Below are 18,027 nucleotides of genomic sequence, written 5' to 3'. Positions count from 1 at the left end.
AGAGATAGAGATGGTGATCATGGAACGTGGCAAGCTCCCGGAGCTGGCGGCCGGCACCTCCGTGCAGGAACAGAACACCACGGACGAGGAAAAGAGCGCCGCCGCCACGGGCTTGGAGAGCGCGCAGTGGAGCAGGTGCCGCGGGCGGGCCCCGTCCTCCTGCACTCACGCTGGTGCCATGGGGAGCACGGGGTGGGGGGCAGCCCGGAGACCAGCCTGCCAGTCAGGGTGGGGGGTGCTGCTCTGTCGCTGGGATGAGGAGGTGGGCTGAGCGGTGCTGGGGGGTGTGGTGCTCACCAGGGGTAACCAGGGGCCTCTTCCCACCACCCAGACGGCCTCTTCGGCCTCTTAGCAAACTTGTCCTGCTTCCTGCCTTTCCTTGCTTCTCCAGCCCCTCTCGAGAGGCCACAGGGACAGAGCTGGCACTCAACTCTGTCATGCTCACCCCCAGAAGGGCAAGATGGAGACGTGGTGCCACCTCCCCCAAGCCCTTAGGTGGTGGGCCCTGTCCTAAAGAGTGTGGGCCGCCTCGCAGCCTTGTACCGGCTGCCCCCGGCAGTGCTCTGCTGCTCCCAGGAAGGATCCCCTTGGGGCCTGTCTGATTCACTCACTGCCACATTCCCCCGCCGGCCGGAGCCCCTGCCTTCTTCTTGGCTCAGCCTGCGCGATTTCGTGCTGCTGACCGCCTTCGGCTTTTTGCCCGAGTGTTCATTTCACTGATGGCCTGCTGCAGCTACACCCTCTTCAGCCTTCGAGATGCCACGTTTCCTGGAAACTGGCAGCACCAGCCCTTCTTCCAGACTGGGACTGGGTGGCAGGCTGCTTCCAAAGTGTGCAGGGAACTGCCAGGAGGACTTTTTTCATTTCAGAGTTATTTTCTTGCCAAGCGGCCCCACTGCAGAGACCCCTGTGGTAGCCTTATCCCACTGCAGTGTGAATACACACAGGGCAGCCGGGTTCCGCTGTGAGCCTACCAGCGTTCACTTCCTGAACCCTCAGGGTGGAGGGGCTGGAACACACACATGCCCCCCTCCCATTTCTTAGTCGAGCTCCAAGAGTTGAAGCCCACCCGTCTTTGCCTCCACCGCTCTTTGCTTGGCAGCTGTTTTAGTTATCTAACACTCAGGACTAATTTCTATCAGATGCACAAGGGAGCCGCTTCTCGTTGGGTTTAAATTAAAAAACACCGGAGTGTGGTGTGGGCTATCTGTTGTTGGAACTTACAAAGACTCTTTTGATTTAGCTTGGCAGCAAAAAACACAACTCCTGACGCCCTGAAAAGTCAGGAAATCATTCTAAACACAGAAAGGGAGGGTAAGACAACCTTCAGTTGCTTGGCACAGCATTAGCGAGGATATGAATAATTGGAAAAACCACCAATGACTAGTAGTGGGGGGTGTATCAGCAAATGGGGGGCGTCTGCTTACTAGAATAGGAGCTGCTACTTTTAAGTGAAAACTGTCAGGGGTGTTGGGTTTCTTAGGATCTAATAAATGGAAACAGGACACATATTTTACGTAGTGTGTAGTCATAGCTTTGTTAAAGGAAGAAGTATAACCATGTATTATTTAAAAAAGAAAAAAATGAACAGACAAAATGTTAGGTTTGAAGGTTGGGTTGAAACTTTTTTTTCCTGATTTTTTTTTCTTAGTAAAGAGAGAGGTTTTCTTAGAGTCTGTTGAAATTGTTTCTTTTTTTTTTTTTTTAAGATTTTATTTATTTATTTGATAGAGATCACAACTAGGAAGAGAGAGAGAGAGAGAGAGAGAGAGAGAAGCAGGCTCCCTGCTAAGCAGGGAGCCCGATGTGGGACTTGATCCCAGGACTCTGAGATCATGACCTGAGCTGAAGGCAGTGGCTTAACCCACTGAGCCACCCAGGCACCCTGAAATTATTTCTTAACTTTCAGTGACTTTAACTGACATCTTCCACCGCATGGCTTATAAGGGAAGCCGATCCTTTTGCCTTGAGCTGGGCCCACACACAAGCTTATGGCCCTGGGACCCTTGAGCCAGGCCTCCCCTCAGCTCTGAGAGCAAATGCCGGCAGAGACTGGCCCAGGGCGAAAGCTGCCTTCTCCTCTGCGAAGGTGTTGAATTGTTGGTTGTCGGGAACAGTGCCACGGACTTCTCTCCTCCCAGTTCCAGGCCCCGAGTGGGAAGGACAGCACTCTGGAGAAAGGAGAGGGCAGTGTGTTCTCCTTGACATGAAGTGGATCTTGACATTGGTCCGCTTGTCTGAAGAAACAGCATAGTACAAAGTGTTCTCCTACTCCTTGTGTGTCGTGGGCTGTGTCTGCATTCACGGTTAAATATAGGCCTAAGAAACTGAAAAATGTCTAAAGCATTCCCGTCTTTAAAAAAGAATTATAAAAGCAACACACATGCAGAAAATATAAAAACATTTTGAAAAAAGCATAAAGAAGGGGAAAAGGTCTCCATGCTGCCAGTGTTCCAAGCAGCTGTCCCTCACATTCCAGTCATTTCTCAGTGGGAATGGTACCCTCCTTGCCCCCAATACATACACCATACCGTGCCTGTCATGTGTCTTTTTTTTTTTTTTCTGCCTCCTACCCAACCCCAGCCATCTTTTTCACTTTCCTGTACACTCAGTAAATGAAATGCCGACGGTTTCACACTACTTCGTCTCTTCGAAGATGTGTCTGCTCAGCCCTCCGTCCGCTTCGGCATTTGGTAATCTGCATTGCTCTCGAATGCAAACACAATCCACATTCCGGGTGGCTGGTTACAAGAAAACGTTTTCTACTTCATCCTGCTCTTGGGTTGGAAGTGGTATCGCCAGGCACTTAAAGAAACCCAGATCCCTACCTGGCAGAACTCTTCACGCATCCAAAAGGTGCCTGATCTGGGGCCCTGGAGGAAGAGCCCCGGGGCAAATGTCCCCTTTAAGGAAAGGCTCTTCCTTTAACTTCCCGGAGTCACGTGTTTATTTGCAACATTATGACAAGAACGTTTGCACCACTTTCTCTTTTGCATCTTTCATTTTAATATTGAGTCACTGGTATGTTCTTGAAATTCAGATTTTTTGAAAAGTGTAAAGGGCGATGCAGTGAGTAGTCTCCCCCTTTCTTGGCCAAACCTCTTCACTCCCCCTCGACAGTGATGTTGATAGTGGCTTTGCGTCCTTCTGGGGGTTACGTGTGCCCTCGGTCACTCCTCAAGGTGCTCTGCTTTCTTGGCCTCAGCCTGGCCTCCAGAGCGGCAGCCGCAGGTGGTCACGGGCTCGGAGCCTCCTGCCAATGGGCCAGACCTGTGCATATTCTATTATCCTGGTGATGAAGAATCTTTTCCAGGCCAGGCCCTTCACCTGGAAAGGCAGCCTTTGGGGTGTGTGGTTTGTGATATCTGCAGCCACTCTCTCGATCTCTCCCACAAAGCATCAGAGGTGAACCCTCCCATCGATTCTTACCCGTCAGGGAAAGTCAGTCCAAGAAATTGCTGAACCAGGACCCGCCAAAGTGGGCTCCTGGAGAAGTGCCCTCAGAATGCTCGAAATAGAAATCTGGTCATAGTTCCCACGTGTCCTTCGTGCTGTGCCCCTGGCCCTGTGCCAGATGCCTTTCCTTCATCGTTTCGTGTTGAACCCCCTCCTCTCCCCCAGAGTCCTTCCTGATGGGGAAATGGAGAGGTTTTAGGTAACTAACCCAAGGGTTTGCAGCTCAGAAGAGGCAGAATCCAAATTGGAATCCAGGCCACTTGGCTCCAGGGCCCCCGTTCTGAAATTGTTCGGGCTTGTCGGTGCCTTGTCTGCTGTTAACCTACGACGCTGCCTGGTTCTCTTCATCCTCTTGTTTCGGTTCGAGGTGATGATGTGGTCTGTCTGTTCTCTGGCATGGGAGTGCCCCAAGAGCAGGGACTTTGCATCATTTACCTCGCAGTGTCTGGAACAGCTGGGCCATGGTTGTTGAGTGATTAAGTGGCCTGTTCCTCAGTTTCCCCTGGAGTTAGCTTCCCACGGGCAGAGCCTGTCCTCCATACCCAGTGCTGGACAGAGCCCTCGATGGACTCAGTGCAGGCTGGGGGCAGAGCTGTCAAAGGCAAAGGCGGCCAGCACTCTGCGGGTAGGTGGGAGAGGAGAGCTATTCACCGTGCGTGCCAAGAGGCTCATGCACGCCCCACATCTTTTCCAGACCCTTCCTAGATATGGTGTACCACGCCCTGGACAGCCCGGATGACGACTACCATGCCCTGTTTGTTCTCTGCCTCCTCTACGCCATGTCTCATAACAAAGGTAAGCCCCCTCACCTTGCCTGCCTTTGTGACACCCCTCTATGGCTCGTGGAACCAAAAGAGGAAACCACTTTCCTTGAGGAATGTCCTTTCTGGTTTTGGCAAACTCCCACAAAACTTCTCTTTGGCCTTGTTAGAATTTCTCAGGTGCTTTAGTAGAGACCAAAGTCATAGGAATTGGTTACTCAGGCAGCATGGGTGGGGTGGGGTGGGAGGGAAGGTCCAAGTGACTGTCTAACCCAGTATGACTACATTCACGCTGTGGTTTTCTTTCGACCCCTGGCTTTTATGGCTGACTTACCTCCGACCTCTGTTCCTAACGTCAGAACTGAAATCAGTCAAATTGTAATCTTGGTTTTGCTATTTATAATAGCTGATGTTCAAGTTCTGGGTCGAGGGCTAAAATAGACTCTGGGCAGATTGGGTGGAAGCGCAGGTTTCCTTTCTGGAGAAAGGTGTGGTTCTCTGGCTTCCCCCGTGGAGGCGGAGTGGTCAGGACCAGAGACCTACAGAGCTGACAGACCTGGTGAAGATTCATTCCCTCACTTCCTCACTGGGGACAGCCGCTGGTGTATGCCTCCACCCGGCTTGACACGGGCACGTTCTGAAACCCCCACATCAGAAGTTGTTTAGAGAAGAAATCGAGAACATTCTTCCTGGCCACTGTCCAGAGCTAGCCTTGGCATGGATGAGACCCTGCAATGTTTTAGTAGGTTTTTCATAAGCTAATTGGGAGGTAGGTGGAGGTGGGTTTTATTAGACAGCCTATGTCCAGAGACACTTAAAAGACACTTAGCATAATAAATAGCTGTTCTTAAATCACTAATCCTGATAAATAAGTGGGCCAGTGGCTAAAGAATATACCGGAAAAAAGCCTCGCCTCCCATCCCTGCCCTCCACTCCACTCCATTCTTTAAGGTGGTTCATCTTAGTATTCTTTTGTGTGTCTTTTTAAAGATAATCCATGCAGGGGCTCCCAGTCGGTTAAGTGTCCAACTCTTGGTTTTGGCTGAGGTCATGATCTTGGGGTCGTGAGATCGAGCCCCGAGTCAGGCTCCGTGCTCAGGTCTGCTTGGGATTCTCCCTCTCTCCCTCAACCCCCACCCCCGCTCTGCTCTTGCCCCTCTCTCTCTAAAATAAATATATCAGTCTTTTTTTTAAAAAATATTTTATTTATTTATTTGACAGACAGAGATCACAAGTAGGCAGAGAGGCAGGCAGAGAGAGAGAGAGAGGAAAGCAGGCTCCCCGCTGAGCAGAGAGCCCGATGCGGGGCTCGATCTCAGGACCCTGAGATCATGACCTGAGCCAAAGGCAGAGGCTTTAACCCAGTGAGCCACCCAGGCGCCCCAAATACATCAGTCTTAAAAACAAAGAAAGATATCCATGGAAACCCAAGTATGAGTATATATGATTTTATTTCTACAACTGTCCCTACTTAAACATGAATAGAGGTATCCCTTATTGTCTGTTCCTATCCTGTTTTTCTCACATCATCATGTATCTGCACATTATTTCTCATCCCCAGAGAACTGCCTTGTTCTTTTTTTTTTTTTTTTTTTTTTTTTTTTTAAGATTTTACTTGAGAGAGCGCGAACAAGCAGGGGAAAGGGCAGAAGGAGAGACAGAGAGGGAGTCTCAAGCAGATGCTGCACTGAGCATGGAACCCAGCACGGGGCTCGATCTCATGACCCTGAGATCATGACCTGAGCCAAAATCAAGAGTCAGATGCTCAACTGACTGAGCCCCCCAGGAGCTCCTGCCTTGTTCTTTTTAATCCTTTGTCTGAGCATCATTTATTCTGCCATCATCCCCTTGTTGAATGGCCCTGAAACTCTTTCTAGGCTTTTCCCACTGTGGTTAGGATCCTCCGTGATGGCTCTTCTCACGTTAAGTCATTGTGCTACATACAGCTCCGTAGTCCTGGCTTAAGACCTCTAAAAGGAGCCCAGTGGGCTCTGAATCCTGCTGATGTTGTCCTCCAGTCTCCTTCCCCGCCATGGCTTCTAGAATCCCCTCTAGCCCCTGGCCTGGTGCATGTCACACAGGAGGCCTCAGTTTCTGGGTGTGAACAAAACTAGATGAGACTGACCTGTGCCCAGCCAGGGATCGCCCACCACTCCCCTGGCCCCTGACTTCTGTCTCTCTGCTGGGTGCCTACTGGAGACTCCCACCCAGGTGTCTCAAGACCACCTCGAAACACTGTGCTCATCCCCCTTCAGTATACCCCGACCGCATCACATTTCCTGCCATTTCTGCTTCAGTTGAAATTGCCAGCCAAGGTTGAAACCGCCGTGACCTTTAGTTCCTTCCCTCCTTTGATCCCAGCATTTAGTCATCGGGTTTTGTCAGTTCTCCCTCTTCAGCTTGTCTGATCAGCAGAACTTAACTGAGTGCAACTTGGTACCCGGTCCTAAGCTAGATGCTGGAGGTGAGAACCGGAGGCATGAGAGCAGGAGAGATCCGGGCAGAGCAGTCCAGTGGCCGTTATCCCAGCCTCTCAGGGGGTCAAATGTGTGGCCATGTCATAATCTATCCTCCATAGCACTGCCTGGTGATCCTCTGTAAGACTGTGTTGACCATGTTCCTCCTCTGTTCAGAAGCCCTCTGTGCCTTCTTCTCTCCCTTAAGCCCCACCCTCCTCTGCCTATCTTGAGTGTCCAGATGGCACCCCCCGTGCCAACTTGATCTGTTCGTCCGACTTCCCTTCACAGACCCTTGGCTCTGGGTTCACATTCTTACCTAGGGACAGAACTCTTTCACAGAAACTTGGGGATGCTGTTGTGGTACTCCCTGAACTCTTTAAAGTTCTTCCGGTTAGAAGCAACAGAGAGTACTTCTCATTAACTTAAATAAAAGGGAAAGTTTACAGGAAGGCCCCTGGGGCAGCTCCCAGGATCTGACAAGTTGCTGAAAAGCTGAGGGAAGGGCAGGAACCAACCAGCTCCGGGGACTTCCCTCAAGGCAGATCACGATTTGGCCCCAGCGGACACCGGGCTAGGAGTCTGCCTCTGTTCAGGTTTCAAATTCTGGTTGTTCCAACTCAGTGGTGTGTCTGACTCCGGAACATGCATTTATGGCTGGGGGTCAGGGTCACATAGCACAGACTTGGCCTAAGGGGCCTCAGCCCTGTGTCCGGGACTATTCCCAAAGAGAGGAGCTTCCTTGGAATCCTGGCAGCCACCGCAGTCAGTGTCAACATGCCTACCTGGTCCGGGCTAGTCTTCTACCTTCTTGTATTCACTTGCGTTTCCTCCTGCCATTTTCCTTTCCCCAAGGTCACGACCTCTTGATCTTTTGCTTGCCTGTCAAGGGTCTGCTCAGAAGTCACCTTCTCCAGGAAGTGTTTTCTGATCCCTTCAGGTGATACTCACTTTGGGTTGGTACCATCTAATGTGGCGGGCACATTTCATACCTTGCCAGATTTGATTTGCTTAGACTTTTGTTAAAAATGTTTGCATTTATGTTCAAGAGTGGTACTGGTTTATGGACTTGTAATTCTCTAGTTCTATTTGCTTTCAGAGTTATGCTTGCCTTGTGGAATAAATTGTAAGGTATTTCCTACTCCTGGATGATAGGGAGTATTTATACAGTCGGTATTATTTCTTACTTAAATATTTGGTAGAATTCACCAATGAATCCATCTGGGCCTAGAGTTTTCTCTGAGGGAAGGTTATTAACTACTCGGATGCTTTTTTTTTTTTTTTTAAGATTTTATTTATTTGACAGACAGAGATCACAAATAGGCAGAGAGAGAGGAGGAAGCAGGTTCCCTGCTGTGCAGAGAGCTCGATGTGGGGCTCCATCCTAGGACCTTGGGATCATGACCTGAGCCGAAGGCAGAGGCTTAACTCACTGAGCCACCCAGGTGCCCCAATTACTCAGATTCTTAAATAGATATAAGGTTGATGAAGTTTTATCTATTTTTTAAAAGACTTTATTTATTTATTTGACAGGGATCACAAGTAGGCAGAGAGGCAGGCAGAGAGAGAGAAGGAAGCAGGCTCCCCACTGAGCAGACAGCCCGATGCGGGGCTTGATCTCAGGACCCTGGAATCATGACCTGAGCCGAAAGCGGATGCTTTAACCCACTGAGCCACCCACGCGCCCCTAACTTTTATCTATTTTTGTGTGAGGTTTGATAGCTTGTGTCTTTCAAGGAATTTGTCATCACATCTAAATTATCAAATTTATTGGCATAAGTTTGTTCATTATATTCCTTTATTATCATTTTAATGTGTGTAGGGTCTGTAGGGATGTCCCCATTCTATCTCATGGTATCGATTGTCTAGGTATTCGTTTGCTTTTTCAGTTTGGCTGGAGATTTAACAATTTCTTATTTTGCTCATACTCAAAGAATTATCTTTTGGTTTCATTGATTTTTGTCTATTTTTTTTTAGTTTTATATTTTATTTCTGTCCTTTATTGCATACCTTCAGCTGCTTATTTCAGATTTGATCCACTCTTCTTTTTGTAGTTATTAAAATGGAAGCTGAGATCATTGACTTTTTTTAAGTAATTAGTTTATTTTTTTTTTAATTAATGTGTAGTGACACTAACCTTTTTGTGTGTGTAGTTGTATGAACTTCAGCCCAGGTATGGGTTTGGTCAGAACCAGCGTGATCAGGAGACATTATAGTAGTTCCATCAACCAAAGATTCCCTAGTGCCGGGGGTGCCTGGGTGGCTCAGGTGGTTAAGCATCCAGCTCTTGGTTGCAGCTCAGGGCCATGGGATGGAGCCCCGAGTTGGGCTCTGTGCTTTCAGTGGCGTCTGCTTGGGTTTCTCCCTCTCCCTCTATCCCCACCGCCCTCACTTGCTTGCTTCATCTCTCAAATAAGTAAAGAAAATATTTTTTTTTTAAGAATTTATTTATTTGAGAGAGAGTGAGAGAAGGAGAGAGAGCACAAGCAGGGGGAGCAGCAGAGGGAGACAGGGAAGCAGGCTCCCTGCTGTACAGAGAGCCCGATGCGGGACTCGATCCCAGGACCCTGGGATCATGACCTGAGCCGAAGGCAGAGGCTTAACCCACTGAGCTACCCAGGCACCCCAGTAAAAGAAAATCTTAAAAAACAATTCCCTTGTGCTGTCATTCCTTTTCAGTCTGTCATATGGTCCTTCCCGTGCCACTCACTGATTTTTTTAAACTTTTCCTCTTTTGTGATAAGAGTTTGACATTATACATCTAAGCGTTGCTTTTTGGTGCATGCAATACAATTTGATATATGTAGCTTTATTTTTATTCAGTTTAAAATATTTTATCATTTCCCTTTGATTTAGTCTTGTCTGTTGTATCGTCTGTGCAATTTCTCTTATGTCTCTCTTATGTTTCTTTTAATTGATTTTTCTCCTGTTTGGCTTTTGGACTCTGTCCTGGGTCACGGTTAAGTTACTTGGAATCAGTTTGATCCTTTCGAGGCTTGCAAGCTTTGCTGGTGCTGGTCCAGAGCGGCCTTTGGTCTCAGGCTCACTTGGCCCCACTCCTGAGGCAGTCCCTTTCTGAGGATTCTACTTGATGGGCCATGGGTGGGTGGTCTTTCCATGCTGGCTGCTGGGAACAGGAACCCTTCTCAGCCTGTGTGAGCCTGGGATTGTTCCTGAAGGTCATTGCCTTCCCTCTCATGCATACACAGAGAAGGACTTAGCTAACGCCTCAAAGAACCCCTCTGTAGCTCTCTCTACAGCCCCCTTCTTTCCGGTCCTCCCCCTCTCCGGTCTTCCTCCTCTCAGTTATAGTCGCTCAGCCCATCTGAGCTCCAAACTCTGCCTTCTCATCTCAGAGAGACAGTGGCCTTTGTTGATGGTTTCTCTCTCTCTGCCGAGACCTGGAGGCTCTTCCCGGCCTGTGAACTAAAGCGGTCCCTGCTCCCACTGCCCTCCGTTTCTTCTCTCAGTCAGCACCCCGCTGTGCTGCTTGCTGCCCTGCCCAGTGTGTCATGATCGTCACTGGATGTATTTTGCCTAGTTTTCTGTATTTGCCTAGTTTTCTAATTGCTTGACTCAAGAGGGTACATCCCATCCGTCTTGGCTGAGGCCCATGCTAACTGAAAAAGTTTTATCGTGACTAATCAATATGCAATAAACTGTGCACATTGAAAAGTGTACACGTTGATCAGTTTTGGCATTTGTGTACACCGCTGAAACCACCACTACAATCAGGACAGAGTACATATCCATCACCCCAAACACCTCCTTCTGCCCCTTTGTCACCCCTCCTCCCTGTCTGCTCTCACCCATCTTCCCAAACAACCCTGGGCTGCTCCCTGTCACTGTAGACTCATTTACTCTTTCTAGAATTTTACGTAAATAAAATTAGGTACTATGTACTCTTTTTTTTTTCTTTTTGTACGGCTTTTTCCAATGTTTGTAATTATCTTGAGATTCATGATGTCCTATCAGTGGTTCATTTCTTCTTACTGTCGAAAGCAGTCCACCCTGTGAATGTACCACAATTTCGTTTATCCATTCATCTGTTAATGGGCATTTGGCTTATTTCCAGTTCTTAAGCATAGACTACTTGGAACACTTATGTACAAGTCTTTTATGGACATATATTTCCTTTTTTATTGGGTAAATACCAAGGAATAGGATGGCTGAATCATCTGATGACTGTCAATTTGTTTGTTTTTAAGAAAAACTCCAAGGGATTCACGGGTGGTTTGGTCACTAGAGCATCTGACTCTTGATCTCAGGTCTTGATCTCTGTGTTGGGAGTTTGAGTTCTGCATTGGGTGTGGAGCCTCCTTTATTTAAGAAAAAAAAAAGAAGAAGAAGGAAGGGAGGGAACTGCCAATTTTTTTTCTGAAGTAGTTGTATAATTTATATCCCATCAGCAGTCTGTGAATGTTCTGGTGTCTTCATGTCTCTGCCAGTGCTTGTCTGGCCGTCTTCTCAATGTTAGCCATTCTAACAGACATGTAGTAGTGTCCTACTGTGATTTTAATTTGCATTTTCCTAATGACTAATGATACTGACTTTCTTTCTGTATGCCTCATTGGCCATTCTGCATGTTCTCTTTGAGGGGGGAGTATTACTGTAAATCCTTTGCCCATTTTTCATGGATGGTTCATTTTCTTATTGTTGAGTTTTGCAAGTTTTTTTTTTTTTTAATATGTTCTGGATACAAATCCTTTATCATTTGAGTATTGCAAAGATTTCCTCCCAGTCTGTGGTTTGTCTTTGCATTTGTTGAGAATATCTTTTGAAAAGCAGACATTTGGAGGCACCTGGGGGGCTCAGTGGGTTAAAGCCTCTGCCTTCAGCTCAGCTCATGATCCCTGGGTCCTGGGATTGAGCCCTGCATCGGGCTCTCTGCTTAGCGGGGAGCCTGCTTCCCTCTCTCTCTTCCTGCCTTTCTGCCTACTTGTGATCTCTCTCTCTGTGTCAAGTAAATAAATAAAATCTTAAAAAAAAAAATGTTTTTTTAATTTCCATGGGATTCCTGTGACACTTTTTATAGCTCTCTTTCTCTCCATTTTTTCTCTCCTGTCCTGGATTGCTCAGTGTCTAGAGGCAGAGACCATATGTCTCCCGATGGACCCCTGCAGTACCCAGCTCAGCTCCTGGGCCCCGGCCAGCGCTCAGCCAGTGTGTGGACTGGTCACCTCTCAGGCATGTGGCAGTTCCTCTGGCCACCCTTTATGGTGGCCTGTGCTTGGGGCCTCAGCCGGGAAGGTCCTGCTTTGCAGGAGACAGTGCCAGGCTCGAGAGGGCCAAAGGGCACATGGGTGAATTCTTTGTCGTTCTGGTGGCTGGCTTTCCTGGGTACCCAGGAGGGAAGTCCTTGCACACCGAAGCTCCTTCATCCAGGGCTGTGTCCCAGAGGGACCAGCCTCCTGAGGTCCTGTGGGGCAAGCCTCCCTTTCTTTCTTGCGGTTGGCCCCCTCCCCCTCCTCTTCCTTCTCTTCCTCCTCGACATCTAAGGGGGTTTCTTCTTGAAAGAGTGGAAGTGTCTAATTGAGGGAATTTAATTCCTTCTTCCATTTTGCGCTAGTGCTGCTCATTTATTTACTCACTCAACCTTCTAGCAGAGATTTCTAGAAGCCTCACTTATTCGATGCCAGGCACTGTGGTTAATGTTGAGAACCCAGTGGTGAACCAGACTCACATTTTCAGGGAGGTGAGCGTGGCTGCTGTGGAGGGAGCACGGCGAGAGGGGTGGAAGGTGAAGGCAGCATGGTAGGCGAGCGGGGGCACACGGCGGGGACGCGTGGCGGTCAGGAGCTTTGATGGTATTCTGACACAGCGGGAGCTCTGAAGGTTGTTCAGGCAGGAAAGCATTGTGCAATCTGCATGGCTTCCGTGTTTACCTTCTTTTGAAAGTGACTGCTTTGTCTGAAATCGCCTTTGGTTCCAGAAGACTGCGTCAATCATGAAGAATTTGTGCTTGAAGTTTCTCAGTTATTCATGTGGGTCCCGCTGCGTGCCAGGCAGCGCGCTCAGCCCAGGGGCCGTGAGCTCCAGCCCACTGAGGTGGGGATCGCGGTCCGCTCGTTGGGCGGGTGGGCGGTGTGTGATGGTGGGCAGGCTGTGCTCTGAGAGGTGGGCAGGTTGGCGCCCGTGGGCAGAGAACGGGTGGGCGGTGACGGTGAACTGCATCTCTCGGGCTGCATCAGGGATGCTGAAGGTCGGTGCAGCCGGGAGCCGACTGGACCCGTCTGTGAGACGGAGTCCCCTCTGCCAAGATCTGGGGCACGAGTGCTCCAGGCGAAGGGAACAGCATGTGCGAAAGCCATGAGGTGGGAGGGGACTCACTGGTTTGAGGAGCAGACAGCAGGCCAAGCAACGTGAGGCACTGACCAGGTGATCTGCCCAGATCTCAAGGGGCCTTGAAGGCCCTGGAAAGGAATTTAGATTTTATTCCAAGTGCAGTGAGAAACCCTAAAGGGTTTGTTTGTTTGTTTTAAGATTTATTTATTTGTTTGAGAGAGAGCAGTGGGAAAGGGCAGAGGGAGAGAGAAAATCTCAAGCAGACTTCCCGCTCAGCATGGAGCCAGACACGGGGCTTGATCCTAGGACCCTGAGATCATGACCTGAGCTGAAATCAGAAGCTGGGTGCTTAACCGGTTGAGCCATCCTGGCACCCCGGAAACCTGGTGCCCCAAAACCCGGAGACTGAAGCATTTTTAAGTAGAAGAGTGATGTGGTCACAGGGGTATTTTTGAAGAAGCAGTCAGGCTGCTGGATGGACGTTCACGAAGGGGGTGAGGGAGAGAGTTGCAAATGGGAACGTGGGAGGCCCAGGAGGAAGCCGTTGCAGGAGTCCAGGCAAGGGATAATGTGGGTTGAATCAGCATGTTGGCCGTAGAGCCAGCGGAAGCTGGAAGCGTTCATGATTTGTTTTGGCCCTGGAGTCCAGACGAGCTGATGGGTTGGATGTGGCAATAGAGTGAAAGGGGACCCCTGGGCAACTGTAAGGGGCCATGTTCGGAGATGGGGAGACAAGGAGAGGAGTAGGCTGGGGGAGGGGAGCCCTGCTTGGTTCGGATGCGAAAAGGCACGGAGGGAGGAGTTTGGGTGTGGCTGGTGGTGCCATTTCCAGAACCAGCAAGCATGGGCCATGGAGCAGGTTTGGAGAGGAAGCTGGAGACTTCAGGTTTGCCTTCTGGGGCCCCAGTGCCCGGGGGGCCCCCTAAGGACACTGCCTGGCACGGAGTCGCTATCTGATTTGGGCTCCAGTTGTCGCCTGTGGGCACAGGTCTGTACTTGGTGGGCGTCTTTTCTTGTTCATGGTGGTTGGTCAGTTGGTGTTTTGGTCAGGCAGCAGGCAGTTAGCTGCCCTTAACCTTCAGCCTCTTTTCCTCAGATCTGTACCCTGCAAGCAGGGCCCCTAATGAAATGGTCTCTTTCTGATAGATTTTTCATCATAAGACAATTTTAACATAAAAGCCATGTTAATAAAAACCAAATGTTAGCTCAGGCCTTCCAGTAAATCATAATAGATGAGATGCTGCACCGAAATGAATATCCCACTGTGGAAAGGGTTGACCAGTTGGAGGAAGGCACTCGTTGTGATTCAATTGGGCCACATAATGAATTCTGGTTCATATCTGTAATAGCATATGCAGCCTTCTCTCCTTTGTCAAGTCTGCAGAGGCCTGGCTCAAGGGAGGGGGGTGAGTTCCGCAGCTTTCGTATTCTTAAAAGTTCCCCCACTCCACCCATCATCCTCTTGCCCCATCCATTTATCATTGTTTACCCAAGAGGAATCTCGGGCCTTTTGGGTTTTGTTTTGTTTTGCTGAGAAGTTACTGGAACACAGATGAGAGGTATGGGAAGGGTTGAAAGGTAATAGGATAAAAGGAGGCTTTCGCCATGCAGAGAGCTGGCAAACCACCATTTTGGATTTCGACTGACACATAATCAGAACTAGAAGTACATTGGAAATCAGCCCAACATCTGGTTAGCTTTCGAAATAGTTGGTCTATAGTTTTCCAGAGCTGGCCATGCTTGTGTGACTACAGCCAAGGAGACCTCGTGAGGTCAGAACAAAACACATTTTTTTTTGCCCATCATTCACCTGGTGCCATTGTGGCCTCTTTAGCTGGTGTGGCTGTCTACATCTTTTTATGTAGCTTTGGTCTGGGTCTTTTCTACTACTCTCTTGGGTGGGGGCTCCTGCTAAGGAGGCTGAGTCCAGAAGTCGAAACTTAGAAGGGAAACTTAGGAACTGGTTCCTGACATCAGGGAGCCACACCCTTCCCTTCTATTTTGGATTCTTTGAATTCATTGGGAGTTCCACTCCCGCCTCCCCCTGAACCCTGTGATCACTGGGTGGAAGCGATGCAGAGGGAGACCCTTTCTGAGTCACTTGGACAGAGCAGGATCTGACCCCAGCGGGAAGGCATTGAGGAAGCATGTGGTCTGCTGGAAGTCAGAGAGTCCTAGTGCATCTTCCCAGGCCATGTGAAGTACATCTGGGTTTCTTTGGAATTTGTCTGTTGCTCAGCACTTAAGGGTTGAAGCAAATAAGACAATATGTTATCCACAGTGTTTATTTATTTCAGTCAGAGGGAAATGGCTAGCAAAGAAACTCAATCAGGCTTGCAACAAAATTCTGCCTTTCAGTGCCTAAAAACCTGTGTGTGTGTGTGTGTGTGTGTGTGTGTGTGTGTACATGTGTGTGTGTGTGTATGTGCACGTGGGCTGTTTCCCTGGTCACATGCATATTCTTGTCATATCGTGACATTGGCCTTGTTCATTAACAAGGCCACTAACTTGTTTGGACCCAGAAGAACGCCTCAAGCTTTTGAATAGCTGCACAGGCCTTGAAAGCCGAGGGCTGGAATAGGATCATTCAGAGTAACAGAGGGGGTTTTCGAGGCTGCAGTGGGAGAGAGTTGGGGGGAGGCACTGAGGCATCTGGCCCAGGAGGAACTTTGGGGAAAGAACAGAGATGCTCAAAGGGTTTTTGTTTTTGTTTTTTAAACAAAGTTTTTCCATGTGTTGCATGGAGTTGACCCTGTTCTCTGTCTCCCTAGTGGCCGGTGGTCAAATCCACTTCACGTAGAATGCGTTGCATTACCAAGTTGGTTTGGGGGAGATAGAGCACCTTGAGGGGTTGGGGGGCAATGGAGACCATTCCAGAGTAGGCATAAGCACAGCCAGAGCATGTCATGCCCTCCCAGGATCTTGGCAGGTAAGCCTTGCCCGTCCCTTTCCCCCAATGTCTGCCTCATCACTTCCTTCCAGAGCGCCCCATCCCTCACCCTCCCTAAACCCTACCACACTCCTTGCAGAAGTTCCTTGGGCAGCTCGAGGCAAATTCTCACCCATCCTTAGACTCCTACCCGAGCAGCTCATCCCTGAGTCAGCCCCCAAACAGCAGAGCGCCTGGAAGTTAGCTGGGTCCTGTCCACCTTTGGAATCCTTCTAATTGTGCTTCCAACTTGCTCTGTGACCTTGCAGATGTGACTTAGCATCTCTGGGCCCTGATTTCTGACTAGAGGAGGAGGTTGCACTGGAAGCCAGTTCTGTGAAGTTCTTCAAGGAAGTGTTTCTGTCCCTCGGGGGTCCCCCTGTTCACAGAGAGTGGAGACACTAGTTGAGGGTCAAGATAACCTTGGAGTGTTTTTCTTCCTGTTGAGAGATTTTGCCACAGATTTCCTCATTTTTGACAAAGTCTCCGGGAGTCGGGGCAGTCCTAGGAAAGGGACAAAATGTGGAAATTGAAGACGTGGTTCAAGTCTCGGTGTGTCCCGGTCGTGCTGACCACCGCCGCGTTCCTGAGGGAGCCAGCAGCTGGGCCCCTCCCACTGGCCTCATTGAGGGGGGATGAGAGATGGTCCCGCCGAGGAACAGTCTTTCCGCAGAACCTCCGACTGACAGCTCCCAAAGGGCCAGAAACGGGAGGACAGAGAGATGTGAGGCTGGTGTTGACATCTCTGGGAAAAGACGCAGCCGCCGAAAAGATTCACTTGGTGTTCTTCTTGCCATTTAATAAACCAGGATGCTTCAGAGCAGGACATGGGAGCATCAAAATGGGATATAGAATCCACAAATTAAATTTTCGCTGCAATCGGATTTTTCGATGAAGCCACACTGGAGAGGCGCGTGCTCAAGCTCAGCCCAAGCCCTCAGGCCGTCCCTCACCCGTGTCATCTCCTTGGCATGGCTCAGCCTTTGGTTCGGAGCTGGAAGGAATTCAATAAAGCAAGATATATTGTTATGGTTTATGACGTCAATGTGTGTGCGTAGGAGTCACTTAGGATCCAGACAGTCAGCCCTTCAATGCTCTCCTCCACTGTTTTGTCAAGGTTCTAAATGAAGCGTCATCTAGTACTCAAGGGGCCGTATTTCAAGAGTTCCGAGAAGTGCCACCTTCCCCCCTTTTGTAGAATAACAGGAAAAGACGTGCTTTCAGCACAAACAATCCATTCAGCTCTCCAACCTTGGATCCAGTGAAATGTTTGTTTCTGGGAGCGTATTTTTTCCAGAGCCACTTTAGAAGAGAGAGATAAGGGTTTGGGGGAACCCTCACCCCGCACCTGGCCTGCCGAGGTAGCCCGCACAGGCCCTCCTGCCACCCTGGCCCCCAGGTTCTGCTTTAAGGGAGCCGACCCTGAGTTCACAGTCAGACCTGTGTGCACGCCCGTTCTCTTCTGCCCAGCCGCCCGCCCCTGTCTCGGCTTTTGTCTTTGAAAGGCTCTTCGCCTTTACTGGCAGAAAAATGATTCCTTCGCCTCTTTAATAGAGACCCGCACTATCGGCGTCTTTGTATTTGCTCCTTTCTGTTGCAGGATGTGGCCTGATGGCTTTTTGCCAGCGCTGCCCCTTGCCCAGTGCAGCACCTGCCCCTGCCTCTGCATTCCTCGAGTGGCGGGCCTGGCTCCTTGAGTTGGCTGCCAAGATCTTGAGGTGCAGCTGTTGGGCATGACTGTAACTTCCTTTACGTCTGGTCTGTTCCTCTCGGTCTGCGTTTCCCCCACCGTGGAATGCGTCTGATCTGGGGGTGGCCCCTGGTGGCACATGGAGCTGGCATGGGACAGCCGGGCAGCCACCGTGCCGAAGTTCCTCCTTTGGCGTCCCTGTTCCGAGCCCCCCTTGTCACCATTTGGGGCCGGCACATCTTTCCCACCTCTGAAGTACACACCAGTCTCCCCATGGTCACAAAGATGGTCTTGGACCATGACAAGTAGTAGCCAGTCAGTCAAGTCTTTGGCTAAAACATCTTTTTCTTTTGTACAGTGACTGCCAGTGTTGCAGCAGTGCCGAGTCCCCATTTACAAACAGTGACAGAAAATGCATGTTTTAGTATGTGGGTTTAAGTTCCGCTCGCG

At 49.6% G+C, this 18,027-nt stretch overlaps 1 protein-coding gene across 14 annotated transcripts in view; it reads left to right on the top strand.

The window, feature by feature from the left end:
- CLEC16A (C-type lectin domain containing 16A) overlaps positions 1-18,027 on the top strand; it is a 206,455-nt gene that overhangs the window by 70,126 nt on the left and 118,302 nt on the right. For all 14 annotated transcript variants that reach the window (XR_014306364.1, XR_014306365.1, XR_014306366.1 and 11 more), the window contains 2 exons: positions 3-135; positions 4,151-4,251. Coding sequence is in view for 11 of the 14 variants with exons in the window: in XM_082714132.1 (XP_082570258.1) it covers positions 3-135; positions 4,151-4,251 (234 nt within the window). In the remaining 3 variants the exon portion in view is untranslated. The remainder of the gene's footprint in view (positions 1-2; positions 136-4,150; positions 4,252-18,027) is intronic.

Source organism: Mustela nivalis, assembly GCF_964662115.1.
Source record: "Mustela nivalis genome assembly, chromosome: 19".
NCBI lineage: Eukaryota > Metazoa > Chordata > Mammalia > Carnivora > Mustelidae > Mustela > Mustela nivalis.
The sequence above is the reverse complement of the archived record's forward strand: the minus strand, read 5'-3'. Positions and strand labels throughout refer to the sequence as shown.